The sequence below is a fragment of the Leptonychotes weddellii genome, chromosome 16 (genome assembly GCF_054177405.1).
Source record: "Leptonychotes weddellii isolate Sample4059 chromosome 16, ASM5417740v2, whole genome shotgun sequence".
NCBI lineage: Eukaryota > Metazoa > Chordata > Mammalia > Carnivora > Phocidae > Leptonychotes > Leptonychotes weddellii.
Window position 1 is genome coordinate 11,603,218 of NC_138384.1, and position 14,362 is coordinate 11,617,579.

At 46.5% G+C, this 14,362-nt stretch overlaps 1 protein-coding gene across 1 annotated transcript; it reads right to left on the reverse strand.

Annotated features, from left to right (window-relative positions):
* Nucleotides 1-1,293: 1,293 nt before the first annotated feature.
* Nucleotides 1,294-11,185, reverse strand: LOC115944614 (tyrosine-protein phosphatase non-receptor type substrate 1-like). The gene is made up of 5 exons (XM_081807388.1): nt 10,929-11,185; nt 3,574-3,933; nt 2,737-3,030; nt 2,323-2,391; nt 1,294-1,683 (listed from the first exon to the last, which is right to left on the reverse strand). Exons 1-5 carry the CDS (start codon nt 11,014-11,016, stop codon nt 1,379-1,381), a joined length of 1,116 nt encoding a protein of 371 aa, XP_081663514.1. The 5' UTR covers nt 11,017-11,185; the 3' UTR covers nt 1,294-1,378.
* Between the last annotated feature and the right edge of the window lie 3,177 nt (nt 11,186-14,362).

Below are 14,362 nucleotides of genomic sequence, written 5' to 3' on the forward strand. Positions count from 1 at the left end.
ACAGATACAACACATGGATGGCACCAGTGACTAGTGGCCACCTTCCCACTGGGGCCAGAACTAGGCCGTATTTCTTCTCTGTGCCCCACCAGGTCCCTGTTGGTCAGCCCTCGCCTCCCCATCCCAACAGCCCAGTCCCAGGGCCAGTGACCTCTGGGACACCCTGAGCCTTCCGCCTCCTCCACTGTCAGCAAAGCTAATTTGCGCCGGGGTGTTAGACAAAGTCCACACTAAGGAGTTGGCACGATAGCAAGGATTTCTCGCAGTAGATATGTGCGTACCGGGATTCAAGTGCTGGGACGCCCAGTGAGAGAGGACTAAGGGGTCCTAGGACCAGGGTTTCTTCTCAGAACTCCTCAGATCCATTTTCGGCAGGTGCCACATCAGTGTAGCGCAGAGGCTGGGAGAAGGTGAAGTGTAGAAGAAAGGAGGAAGACGGCTTGGGGGCCTTTGAGCCCCAACTACAAACACTATAGGGAGCCCTGGGCAGCCATCACCCTGAATGGGAGGAGTGTGGGGCCAGATGCTCTAGAGAGTCCTCGAGAGGCTGCCCCCCTGCGGTGTAAGCATGGGAGATGAGGTTCCGGGCTCAGGCTCCTCGTCACTGGTATCCCCACAAAGGAGAGGTGGGTTACCTTGCCCCGCTGCACTTGGCTCCTCCTGGAGACACTACAGCAGTCTTGGGGACCATGCTGCCTTAGCAGTCTCTGAATGACTCCCCCCACCGTAAAATTCTGTGTGCCTCTCTAGTAAGAGATCCTTGACCAACTTCAATCCTCAGAGGTATTTGCATTTGTTCTCAACAGGGGGTAAGAGGGGCGCCTGGGTGGCTCAGTCTGTTAAGCATCTGCCTTTGGCTCATGATCCCGGGGTCCTGGGATTGAGTCCCATATTGGTCTCTCTGCTTAGCAGGGAGCCTGCTTCTCCGTCTCTCTCAAATAAATAAATAAAATCTTTAAAGGGGGGGTGGGATAAGAATAAAAGGATTTTAACCAAAAAGGGGAGGACCTTAGATACCCAACTCTCAACTAGATGAAGAAGTGAGAGAGGGTGGGTGTGACCTGGCTTTCTCAGTTCATGAGCAGCAAAACATGATTGTCTGCCTCTGCCATATGTGTTTCCCTCTGACTAGCCAAATTGGCTTCAGGACCTGTTTGACCATCAGGCTCCAGGCTGGGGTGGCTCACCTGTCTCCAGAGTCTGCCGACTCTGGACAGGCTCCCCCTGGGAGCTGTTGACCTTGGTCCTGGGATCCCACCTCCCTTGCCCAGAACAGCCAACAGCACAGCAGTATCTTCTCAAATTCCCTGTATTTGTGGAGAAATTTGAACAGTCTGGGAGAAAAAGGGGGCCCCACGGGGTAACAAAAGGCAGCAGACTAGGAGGAAGCTGGCTGGAACAAGGAGGGAGGGTCCGGTGCACGGGCAGCCCCTCGGAGGACGTGGAATCTGCTGGGGCTCAGCCCCTTGCACTCCAGGGCCCTGGCAGGGGGGCACCTTTTGCCCACCTGCACCCTGGAACCGAGGGCTGCTCTTTGACCCTGTCGGATGAGTGGCTCCATAGGGTGGGCCCTACAGCAGCGATCCCTCTGGAGGGCAGCCACGATGAAGCCATAGGCCAGAGCTGCAGCAAGCAGGCCCAGGTAGCAGCAGGCGGCGGCGGTGAGGGTCTGTTCCAGCTCCGCTTTCGAGGGAGACAGGCACAGCATGAGTCGGCCCCGCCCGGCCCTCTGACACTGCCTCCTGAAGAGCTCTCTCTGGCTCACTTGATCCTCCAGGAGGTTCTATTACTCCCCATTTTTACAGATGAAAAAGTTAGACTTAAGATCTGTAAGGGCAAAGACAGTTTGGACTGGGAGTGGTAGATGGGTGGGTGGATCTGAGGCTGAGAGAAGGTAAAAGACTACCCCAAGGGGCCACAGAGAGTTGAGGGCAGAACCAGGACTAGACCCAGGTGCTCTTGACTGGGTCTACACCCTTTCCAGCCAGAATCTGAGGGCTCAGCTCTGACTCTGCTTTGTCCACAGGAGCTTCCCAGGCCCTCCTGCAGGAGGGCTCCCCCCACCCCCAGCTCTCTGAGCTCCTGAATATCCTGTGTTCCTGCCCTAAAACCCTTAGGGCAGTTCTCCTTGCATTTTAAACATTGGTTCAGTGTCTGACCTAGCCTTCTAGACTCACTAATGTTCACACTGTTGCAGTCATCTCTGCCCTGAGAAATACGTAGTACTCCTAAATGCTTGTCAAATGGGTGGTTGATGGTGAAAAGTCATGGCTTTGCTACCTAGGGGGTCCAGGTCCCAGCTCAGTGTCTGGGGGTCCTTACCTAGACGAGTGTGTCCAATCTTGTCATGAGTCTCATTCCTCTTCTCCAGTTCCAGCCTTCTCCCGCACCCTGGAACAGAGCAGATGCCCTTCAGATAGCTTCCCTCTGCTGTATCCCCCAAAGGAAATAAAGAGGCATTCGCCACTAGAGAACACAGAAGCCAGGAGTGACAGAGTGGATATTAGGGCTTTGGGGAAAGCTGGTCCCACAATGTCATTGCATAGGCTCCAAAGCCAAGTCCAGGCTTCACCCAGAAGCTGGGGCAGAGTCAAGGGTTCTTTGCTACACACAGCAGTGCCTTGCAGTTTGCCAGGGGGGAAACTGGCACTTTCCCAGGGGGGAACACTGCCTTGCAGTGTTCCAGGTGGTTGCATCAGGAAGCCTGGAGCACACCCCTAGGTCCTCTTTTCTCACCTTGGCCGCAGGGGAGGGGCAGCATGACTTCTGAGACTCCAGTCTGGTGCAAGCCTCGGCAAGTCACAGACACTCCTGCCACCTCCCGAGGCAGCTGCAGCCAGCTGACCACGGGCTCCCCGGCTCCTCCAGTGGAGTCCTCTTCCTCCTGATACTGGCCTTTCAGGACCCAGGAGACCCTCAGAGGGTCAGGGTTGTGTCCTAGGGCCACACAAAGTACATGGAAGGGAGGGCCAGAGTCTGGGACAAACAGGCTCAGCTCAGGTGGCTGGAAAGCCGGGGATTGCATCTTAGCTGCGGGGAATGAAGGGAAGAAGGATGTTACCCAATACCACCAGCCTCTTCCAAACTCATAGTCCTATTGCATCTCCTTCCTTCTGGAGACACTTCTCCCCTTCCCCTATGGCCTTCCCTTGCCTTTCTTGGAATCTATTTCCCCCCACAGCTAGCCTTCTGGCCAGAATATGAGCTCTGAGTTTGTCTCTGCCACGTACTTTTCATCCTCTGGGCCTCCAGTATCCTTCCTACAGAGCAAGGGAAGGGAATGGATGAAATGTTCTTGATTAGGCTTCCCCTCCCAGGCCTAAAAGTCTGGGCCTAAGGTGTCTGTGTCCATCCTTAGATACTCCCAGTCGAATCCACCATCCAGAAGCTTGAGCCTTTTCTCTGCTGGCCGTCTAGTCTTCTGGGCCTTCCTTCTCTTCCCCTCATCCCTACTGAGCAAGGCTTCCTCCAAGGGGGCTCCACCATCTATACCTTTCTGCTCACTGCCACCCCCGCCATTACAGTCTTAACACACTAGGGCCACCAGATCCCTACACTCTTAGCCTCACTCACCCTGATAGAGCAGACGGGTACCTTCTCCAAAGACATACTGGCCTGAAAACCACAGGGCACAGTAGTAGATGCCCTCGTCAGCAGGGCTGGCATTGCCCACGGTAAGGAGGGCGGCATTCTTGGCTGGGTCCATCTCTACGAGGAAGCGAGGATTCACACCCAAACCATAGGTTGGGGGCATCCCTTCTCGCTGACTCAGCAGGAAGGTGGGGCCACTCCCCCTCAGCTGCTGGTACCAAGACAAGACGTGAGCGCTGGCAGGGCTGCCCTGCACCACACACCAGATCTGTGGATTGCCTTGCCCACTCACCACAGAAGACTGAGGCTGGAATAGAGAGGGCTGGGAGACCTTTGAGGCACCTGAAGAGGCAGAGAAGATAGTGACCCACTTGAAACAACTCAGTGGTCATTTATTAGACACTGTCAGCTCAGCCAAGTGCACGGTCTTACTAGAGGGCTGTTTGCCAATACCTGTCAAAATTGCAAATCATCATATTCTGTGATCTGGCCATTTTATTTCCATAAATTTATCTTACGAAAATAACCTAACTCATGTATATCGGTATACCTATAAGGATGATTATTGCAGTACTCATTATAATAAAGAGAAAATAAATATGATTAGAAGAGAGGTTAAATTTTTAAACGAGACACTCACATGATGCAATACTCCACAGCCCCCAAAAAGGAAGATGTAGAACTCTCACTTCTGGATAGGATGGAGTAGTTGGCAGCCAAATAATGTTCCCAGTGAAAATAAACAGGTGATATTTCAAGTTTAAGAGAGTTACAACAGCTATTGGAAGGGTTAAGGTTGTGGAGAGGGGAGAACCGTGGGGATTTTCAGCCACTTGCATTTGCTGACTGGCAGGAGGCTAAGGATCCAGGCTTTCCCCAGGCAGAAGGGTTTTTATAGTGAGACAAGAGAAATTAGCAGAGGTTTTTATAGTCTCTTAGGCTGGAGTGACGAAATTGAAGGTTTGAGAAGCCTCAAATATAAGTTCAGGTTTCATGCCATTTACTGAAGTCTGAAGTTTTACAAGATGAGAACCTTAGAAGCTAAGCCCAGACCTCTGTAAAGCAGAGCAGAATTTTGCAGAGTCACAGTGCTGAGAAGATAAGAGATCAGAATTCAGCCTCCCTCAAAAGGAAAGACCCTGCTGTATACACCAGGATTTCAGTTGAAAACCCCAAAGAGGTAGGCCCTTAGGAACAAAGCAAATGAGAAGTAGATGGAACTCTTATTAAAAATGCATTCTGTAGACTTCCAACTAATTGTAGAAGGAATTCTGGAATTAGAAAGCCACTGTTTGACAACCACCATAGTAGCATCAATAGATGATGAAAAGTTTTGGGCTTTTGGGTTGGGGGGGGGTGGGGTGTGTGTGTGTGTGTGTGTGTTGAGATCAGTATCTTCATAGATTCGCAAAATTCCTCCCCCAAATTACTTGTTAACTACAGGGAGAAAAAAATAGTAATTTATAGTGGAGAAACCTGGCAGACACAGCTTAACCACATGATCAAAATTAATATCAGCAGGAATGGGGCAAATAGACTTCATGTGCCCCCTGATATAATGCATTGAGAACACTACCTCCTTTCTGAGGTATTCCTATCAAAAATGCATAGCCTGAATCTAATCACGAGGAAATATCAGACAAACCCAAGCTGAGGGATGTTCTACAGAATAACTGGCCTGCACTCTCTCATGAAAGGTGAAGACTAAGGAACTGTTCCACATTAAAGGAGACTAAATAAAGAGATATGATAACTAAATACAGTGTGAGCCTACATTGGATCCTAGACCATATTTTTTGTTGTTGTTCTAAAGAATACTGGAGAGAGAACTGGTGAAATCTGAGTAAGATTGGTAGGTTAAATCCCATATTAATGTTGACTTCTTGATTTTTTTTAATTTGATGAGACTTTTTTTCTTTTTAAAGATTTTATTTATTTATTTGAGAGAGAGAATGAGAGAGCACATGAGAGGGGGGAGGGTCAGAGGGAGAAGCAGGCTCCCTGCTGAGCAGGGAGCACGATGCGGGACTCGATCCCAGGACTCCAGGATCATGACCTGAGCCGAAGGCAGTCGCTTAACCAACTGAGCCACCCAGGTGCCCTTGATGAGACTTTTTTATTAACATATAATGTATTATTTGTTTCAAGGTTACAGGGCTTCTTGATTTTGATTAATGTACTATAACTATGTTACACTAAGACTGATGGCTGACCTCTCATCAGATATGATGAAAGCCAGAAAACAATGAAAAGACATATTTAAAGTTCTGGGGTGAAAGAAAACTGCCAACATAGTTTGTTTTTGTTTTTTCCTAATGAAAACAGTCTTTAAAATAAAGGTGTTCTCAGATAAAAGCTGAGAAAATTTGTCACCATGAGGCTTTCACAAAAGGAATCCTAAAGGGAAATCTTCAGGCAAAAGAAAAGTGATCCTAGGGGCACGCCTGGGTGGCTCAGTTGTTAAGCGTCTGCTTTCAGCTCAGGTCATGATATCCCAGGGTCCTGGGATCGAGCCCCGCATCAGGCTCCCTGCTGTGCCTGAAGCCTGCTACTCCCTCTCCCACTCCCCCTGCTTGTGTTCCCTCTCTTGCTGTGTCTGTCTCTGTCAAATAAATACATAAAATCTTTAAAAAAAAAAAAAAGTAGGCAAAGATTTCCTAGATGGAAATAGGGAAATGCATGAAGGAATGAAGAGCCTTAGGGTAAATATGTAGTTAAATATAAATAAACATTGTCTGCACAAAGCAATACAAATGTCTTTAAAATATATATTGACTTAAAATACCTTACCAGAACAACACAAAAGTTGGGAGGAAGCAAGTGAAATTAAAGTACTCTAATATCCTAGCCTTATTTGAGAAGTGATCAATGTAATATTATATTATACCATAAAGTCAGAAATGCATATTTTATTTTTTTTTTAAAGATTTTATTTATTTATTAGAGAGAGAATGAGAGACAGAGACCACGAGAGGGAAGAGGGCAGAGGGAGAAGCAGACCCCCTGCTGAGCAGGGAGCCCGATGCGGGACTCGATCCCGGGACTCCAGGATCATGACCTGAGCCGAAGGCAGTCGCTTAACCAACTGAGCCACCCAGGCGCCCCCAGAAATGCATATTTTAATCTGTCAGAGTAGCCACTAAAAGAATAATAAAAGAATGTTTAATTAGCAAGTTTTTAGAGGAGGGAATATTTTTTTTTTAAGATTTTTTAATTTATTTTTTTGACAGAGAGACAGCGAGAGAGGGAATACAAGCAGGGGGAGTGGGAGAGGGAGAAGCAGGCCTCCCGTGGAGCTGGGAGCCCGATGTGGGGCTCGATGCGGGGCTTGATCCCAGGACCCTGGGATCATGAGCTGAGCTGAAGGCACATGCTTAACGACTGAGCCACCCAGGCGCCCCAGGTATGATATTTTTTAAAAGAATCCAAAAGAACAACAAATAGAGAAAAAGAAAGAAGAAACAAACAATAGAGTAGATATAAACCCAAATATATTAGTAATTATGCTAAATATAAGTGTACTAAATTCTATTATTGAAAGACTAAGTTAGAATGGATCAAAATCTAACAACTATAACCTGCTAACCAAAGACACACTCTAAATATTAGGACATCAAAACATTGAAAGTAAAAATATGGGGCTCCTGGGTGGCTCAGTTGGTTAAGCGACTGCCTTCGGCTCAGGTCATGATCCTGGAGTCCCGGGATCGAGTCCCACATCGGGCTCCCTGCTAGGCGGGGAGTCTGCTTCTCCCTCTGACCCTCCTCCCTCTCATGCTCTCTGTCTCTCATTCTCTCTCTCACAAATAAATAAAAATCTTTAAAAAAAAAATATGAATATAACTGGTATAGCTATATTAATATCAGACCAAGTAGACTTTAAGGCAAGAAACAGTGTGAGAGATAAAGATGTCCACTTAATAATGTAAAGGGGTCATTCTACCATAAACCCAGCCATATCAATAATCATATTAAATGCAAGTGGTCTAAACACCTCAACTGAAAGTCTGATTGGATAAGAAAATAAGCCCAACTATATTCCATCACAAGAAACCCACTTAAAGACAAAAATAGTTTAAAAGAAGAAAGATGGAAATGAGATACTATGCTACTATGATCTAAAAAAAAAAAAAAAAAAACTGAAGGGGCAGTATCAAAATCAGATAAAGTTGATTTCAGGGCAAAGAATATTACTGATGGTAAAAAGTTTTATTTCATAATGTTAAAGAGCTTAATTCATCAAGAGAATTTAACGATCTTAAACATTTATGCACATAATGGAGTTTTAAAATAAAAGAAGCAAAAGTAATAGAACTGCATAGAAAGATCCACAATAACAGCCAGAGATTTCAACACCCATCTTTTAGTATTTGATAGAAGTACAAAGAAAATCACTGAGGATAAAGATGACTTGAATAATACCATCAAACAACTTTTTTTTTTTACCATCAACCAATTTAATAAGTGCTACTTATAGAACAACCCACCCAACAACTGCCAAATACACTTTTTTTTCAAAAGTCCATGGAACTTTTATCAACATAGATCACATTCTGAGCCATAAAACAAGTCTTAACTACATTTAAAAGGATTCAAGTGACACAAATAATGTTCTTTGACTACAATGGAATTAAATTAGAAATCTAACAAAGATATTTGAAAAGTTCCCAAATGTTTGGAAAATAGCATACTTCTAAATAACCCTTCTAAAAAAAAAATGCTTTAAAACTCGATTGTACACTTAAAATGGGTGAATTGTATGACATGTATACTTCACAGAAGTTGTTTCTAAAAGCACATAAGAACTGGAAAGGAAGAAATTAAATTTTATTTGTAGACAACCTAGTGGTATTCATAATAAGTTTTTAAGTGTATAGACTATATTAGAATTAATGAATGAGTTTAGCAAGGTCACTGGATATAAGGTGAAGATAGAAAAATAGACAATGAAATTAATAAAATAATATCTATGATAGCATCAAAAACATCAGATACCTAGAAATTAATAAAAATATGCAAGTCCTCTACACAAATCTATACAACATTACTGAAAGAAATTGTAAAAATGTAAATAAGTGGAGGGATATACTATGTGCATGTATTGGAATATTCAATATTATAGAGTTATCAGTTCTTCCCAGACTGGTACACAGTGTCAAAACAGTTCCAATCAAGCCCCAGCGGGTCTTTTTGTGGAAAATGATAAGCTGATCCTAAAATTTTTATGGAAATAAAAAGTTCCTAGAATATCTAGGGCCATCTTGAAAAACAGCAAAGCTGGAGGACTTACACTACCAGGGAACCAAACCATTAAAGGACTGATGTAATGTGAACAGTGTGGGGTTGGTGCAAGAATAGACAAGGGGTCAGTGGAACACAGGACAGAATCCAAAACATGGATACAGGTTTATGACAACGGGATACTGCAAGTCTATGGAGAAGGGACAGTCCTTTCCATCAATGGTGCTGGGTCAACTTGATATGCACAAGAAATGAATTCTAACCTCCATTCTTCGTAGATTACAACCAAAAATTAGTTTCAGCTGGATTATATATCTAAATCTGGAACGTAAACCAATAAAGCTTAGAGGAAAACATAAGAGAATATCAGCATAAATCCTAGAAAGAAATCTCAGAAGGCAAAGATTTCTTAAATACAACACCAAAAAAAGTCAATTATAATGGAAAAACTTTTATTTGAACAACATTAAAATTGGGAGCCTTTGTTTATCAGAAGATACCATTAACAACAGTGAGAAAATCCATGGAGTGGAAGATACAACACATATGACCAACAGAGGAGTTCTATTTAGATTATATAAAGACCTGCAAATCAGTAACAAGAAGTCAAACGAACCAATAGAAAAACAAACAAAAATCTCAACAGGCCCTTCACAGAACAAGATATCCTAAAGTTCAATACACATGAAAATGTGCTCAATCCCATTATTCATCAGGGAAACAGAAATTAAGACTACAGTGAGATCAGGTGCACACACACCTGAATGGCTAAAATGAAAGGTAACATTTCATTTTGGCAAAGATGTGGAGCAATGGGAATTCTCTTACATAGGTATGTGTCTGTTTTGGGCTGTATCCCCAAATCTGAAGGAGATTTTAAGACCATTAATAGCAGTAGTGTGTGGGTTTAGAACATGGGAGGTCCTAACACCTTTTAATATTTCTACCCCTGTTTAATTGTATTTTTCAGGCTTTACTATTACAGTCAGAAATTAAAAGTTTGACATTTGGAAAAGAACAAGCCCCTCTCTCCCACCACACTTGACCACCACAACCAGTAGGTACTAAGATCTCCTGGTCTTCATCTCTCCTGAACTTTCTGCAGCACTGACTTTGACCACTCCTGTGTCAAAGCCCGGTCTGCTCTCACCAGCCCCCACCCCCGCTAGCCACCCCCCCACCTCCCCTCCCGCCTGTCCCATCAGCCCTTCCAGTGCCTCCATCTTAGTCCCCGCTATCTCTCCCTCCCTGTCTCTCCTGGCTCCTGTAGGAGCGCACCTGGAGTAGCTCTTCCCTGAGAACTCCTCGGTTCCTCTCTGGTCTCCTTTCCACACAATTAGAGGGAGGAAGATTCCCCACTCCCTCCATTCCCCATCCTCGGAGCTTCACCAGCCTGCAGACAAAGTCTGGGTCTCCAGGTCCTGCAAATCCTGTCACCCAGCTGTCCTCCCCTCCACCGAAGCCTCCCCAGCCTGGGTCACCTCCTGCCTCCTGGATGACCCCCAGCCTCCCGCTGCTCCTGCTGACGCCTCTGTCCTGCTCCAGCCCATCCTCCCCCCAGGAACTCCACCGCTTCCACCAGACCCCCAGCGGCCCCCAGGTCAGCCCCCATCTGCTAGCTGTGTGACTGTGGACACCTTATGTGAGCCTCAGTGTCACTGTAAAGTGAGGGTTGTAGAACCCACCTCACAGAATCGTCATAAGAATTAAATGAGATAAAGTCTAGCACACAGTGACTGCTTGATCAGTGTCACAAATTTCTACTATCTCTGTTTAGCTCCATTGGACAGCATCACACAAGGGATCTGTCCCCCTTCCCCAAGTACCGGTGCCGACCCTCCCATCCCTCAACTGCCCTTCCCAAGGCTCAGCCCCCTCATCCCCCCACCTTCTTGGCGCCCTGTTGTCACTCAGGCCTGGATTCACCACAGGGGCTGGGAGTGAGGGGTCCACGGGGCTGTGCACCAGCCTCTCTCCAGTCCACACCCACTCCTTCTAGGTTCCTAAACCAGAGTCTGTTGGGCAGCCCTCCACCCCTATAAAAAGGAGAGAGAGGCCTAATTAGGCTCTGCGACAGGGAGAAGGGAGGACCTCACCGGAGACAGACAGCAATAGCCAGACGCACAGGACCCAGCCACGCCAGGATACCGGGACCCCGCTCGGAGGCTCTGGTTGGGTTGCCATCTCGTAACCGCCCCAAGACCGGATAGAGCGTGCAGCACTTCTCAAACTGCGCCCTCCCTGGGGCCCCAGAACCAGGACCTGGGTGTCTGCTTCCTCCCTAGGTCTGGAGTGTGGGGGACAGACAGGCACAGTGCAATTGCGGGCCAACCCCAATATCCGGGTCTCTCGGAAAGCCCCTGTAGGAGTGGGGGTGGGGCATCTGAGTGCTGGGTCGAAGCACAGACGACTGCTTGGTTTGCAAAAAACAGAAACCCAAGTGCAACGGGTTTAAGCAAAGGAGGTGGTTTATTGCCCCCCAAAACGAGTCCTGAAGAGGTCACAGCTTCATGGATGGCTGGACAGGCCTGAACTATGATGTCAGAAACACATCCCTTTCCTTCTCTCCGTCCTGCATCCATCTTTCGGTTTGGTTCTCAGGCAGGCTCTCCAGGTGTGGTGGAGAGATGCCCAGCAGCATCCAGGGCTCCATTGGCCAGCATAACCACCCCAGGGAAAAGGGAAATTCTCCTTCCTGTTGCTTAGAGCACATCTCCAAGGCTGATGTTGGTTGATCTAGCCTGGCTCATGCATTTGCCCAAGCGAATTACTGAGATCAGTGAGCTGGCCGGGCCCTCTGGAAGCTGTGGTGGGAGCAGGGGGCAATTTTAGCTGACCTTTGAGGACTTCAAGTCATAACATGGTGGTTCCCAGAGGAAAGCTGGATACAATTACCAGAGGGTCCTGGGCGGGCATCTACCTGTCCAAAAGGATAATGTAGCAGAAGAAGGGGGGACCACTCCTGCCCAAGAGAGGCCCCTCTGCAAGCCCCTTCCTGCTTCTCAGTTCAGCAGCCATGTCCCGACAGTCGCCCACAAAGCCTCCACCTCATTGTGTTGCTCTCTAAAGGGCGCCTCTGCTTCCTGATGTGTCCCAAGAAGTGGGGAGCAGCTTCTCCTGCGGCTCAGGGAGAAAAGCCCTGATGTCCTGCTCACCAGAGCCCTGAGACGCCCTTCCCTCCCAGAGACCAAGACCTCATGGCTCTCTGATCACAATCAAGATAATAATAACAATAAAGAGTTGGCCACTTCCTCATCTTCACTTTGGGTTGGGTTGCTGGGTGGGTGGACTTAGTACCAGCGCTGTAAAGTACTTAGCACACACCTGGTTGAAACACCTGCTGAATGAGGTAGGTTGTATTTTCCAAGATGGCGGCCACAATGTGTCTCACCCCACAGACCCTTCCTTTTTCCACCATAGTATTCATTTTGGAAGTTGAAATATAATTGACACACATCAAGATATTGAACATATCCATCAACCTTAAAAGTTTCCTCATGCCCCTCTGCCATCCTTCCCTCCACCCCACCCCTAGCATCTCCAGGCAACCTTTGATGTGCTTTCTGTCATCACAGGTTAGTTTGTATTTTCTAGGTTTTTATATAAATTGAATAATACCGTACCTGCACTGTTTTGTCTGGCTTCTTTAACTCAGCCTAATAACTTGGAGAGCTGTCCACGTTGTTGCATGTATCAGCAGTTAATTTTTATTGATGAATTGTATTTCACTGTATACCATAAATTACTTATCTGTTCACCTGTTGATGGACATTTGGGTTGTTTCTCATATTTGGCCAGTTCAAATAAAGCTGCTATGAACATAGGCTTTCCTTTCCCTCAGGTGGTTACGACGGAGTTGCATGGCGGGGTCATATGGTAAGTGGATGTTCCACTTCCAAAGAAACTGCCCAGCCCTTTTCCAAAATGGTTGTATGAGAGCATCCTCTACAACACTGGGTATATTCCCAGTCTTTTTCGTTTAGACATTCTAGTAGGGGTGTAGTAGGGGTGTCTCAGTGTGGTTTTAATTTGCATCGTCTAATACGAATGATGCAGCTGGCCTGCCACGCTGGGGGGAAGCTGGGCAGCGGCAGGCAGAGCCCACGTGTAGGGGTTCAGCTGATGACCAGCCGCCACTGCTGGACATGTAAGGAACTATCACATGATTCCAGCCCCCAGCCTTCAGGCCACCCCCACGGATGCCACGTGGAGCAGAAACAAGCTGACCCCACCAAGCCTGGCCCAAACGACAGATTCATGAGCAAAACAGATGATTGGTGTTTTAAATCCCTGTTGGGGAGGGGGGTGTGCAGCGGTAGATAAACCAGAACAGTGAGTCGGCTAGCTATGATGTTGTTATTACCACTGACCTAGTTCTGTTCCTCCACCGGTGGTTTATATTCGTCTTCTCAACAAACCCACAGCTCCTACAAGACAGACATCAACTCTTCGTTTCTGGAATCCTAGCCCCAGAACCTGGCTCCTTTTCTTATCCCTTCAGGTCTTTGCCTTCAACCCTCGGATCCTTCACCTTCTCTTAGCCACCTCTTGGGGGGCCCAGGGTAGAGGTGTGGAAGAGCTTAGGCTCTCCTGGGGGCTGCCTGGATTTGAATCCTGTCTCTGAGACTTCTTTTCTAAGCTGTAAGAAGTTAACCAAATTCTTTAACCTCTCTGAGCCTGAATTTCATCTCCCACAAAATGGGAACAGCAACACCTACCTCAGAGAGTAGTTAGTCTAAAACCATCCATGTAAAGAACTTAGCAGGCTTAGCCTGGTCCCTGCTATTGTTTTTACTAGTGTTGTCTGATGGCTGTCTGGATATAAACACACCCTCCCTCGTTCCCTCCCAGGGAGCTTGCCTGCCCAGCTCCTGGCATAACGGCATCAGGTATATGGGTAGGAGGAGTTAATATCGATTGTTCTAGGCGATTTAAAAACATGAAATCCCTTGGGTTTTTTTTAAAATCTGGATTCTCTCTTTATAGGTCCTTGTATTGCCAGGCAAAATGTTCTGCCCCTCTGAACCTGCTTCCTGTCCCCCAAAACGGGGGTAATGCTGTCTCCCAAACAGGGGTGAATGTAAGGATATGTTATAAGGCACCATCCTAACACAGGTCCCTGATAAATAGTAGCTATTAACACTAGTAACATTTATCCTGCGATACGTCAGGTAACTAATTATTTTGGAAGGAAAACAATGGTGGGGGCTGACTTGCTAATGTCTATTTTTTGGAGCGTTTCAAGTTTGGTATTATCTATATTGTTTTAAAAATTAAACCTAAATTTTAATAAATTTTAATAATGTTAATAAATTCAAATTATTAATAAAAATTTAAATCTGATATCCTGGGTGCCACATAAATATTTTTTTTTAAAGATTTTATTTATTCATTTGAGGCACAGAGATACACAGAGAGAGAGAGCATGAGCAGGGGGAGAGGCAGAGGGAGAGGGAGAAGCAGGCTCCCTGCTGAGCCAGGAGCCTGATGTGGGGCTCGATCCCAGGACCCCAGGATCATGACCTGAGCC

Bases quoted from the DNA above. Each gene is read 5' to 3' on its own strand.
- LOC115944614 (XM_081807388.1), bottom strand. From the start codon at position 11,016: ATGGCAACCCAACCAGAGCCTCCGAGCGGGGTCCCGGTATCCTGGCGT. The intron at 2,392-2,736 runs GTGAGAAAAGAG...GCTCTGTTCCAG, and splicing joins GCCCCTCCCCTGCGGCCAAG to GGTGCGGGAGAAGGCTGGAA. The intron at 1,684-2,322 runs GTAAGGACCCCC...CTCCCTCGAAAG, and splicing joins GATTGGACACACTCGTCTAG to CGGAGCTGGAACAGACCCTC.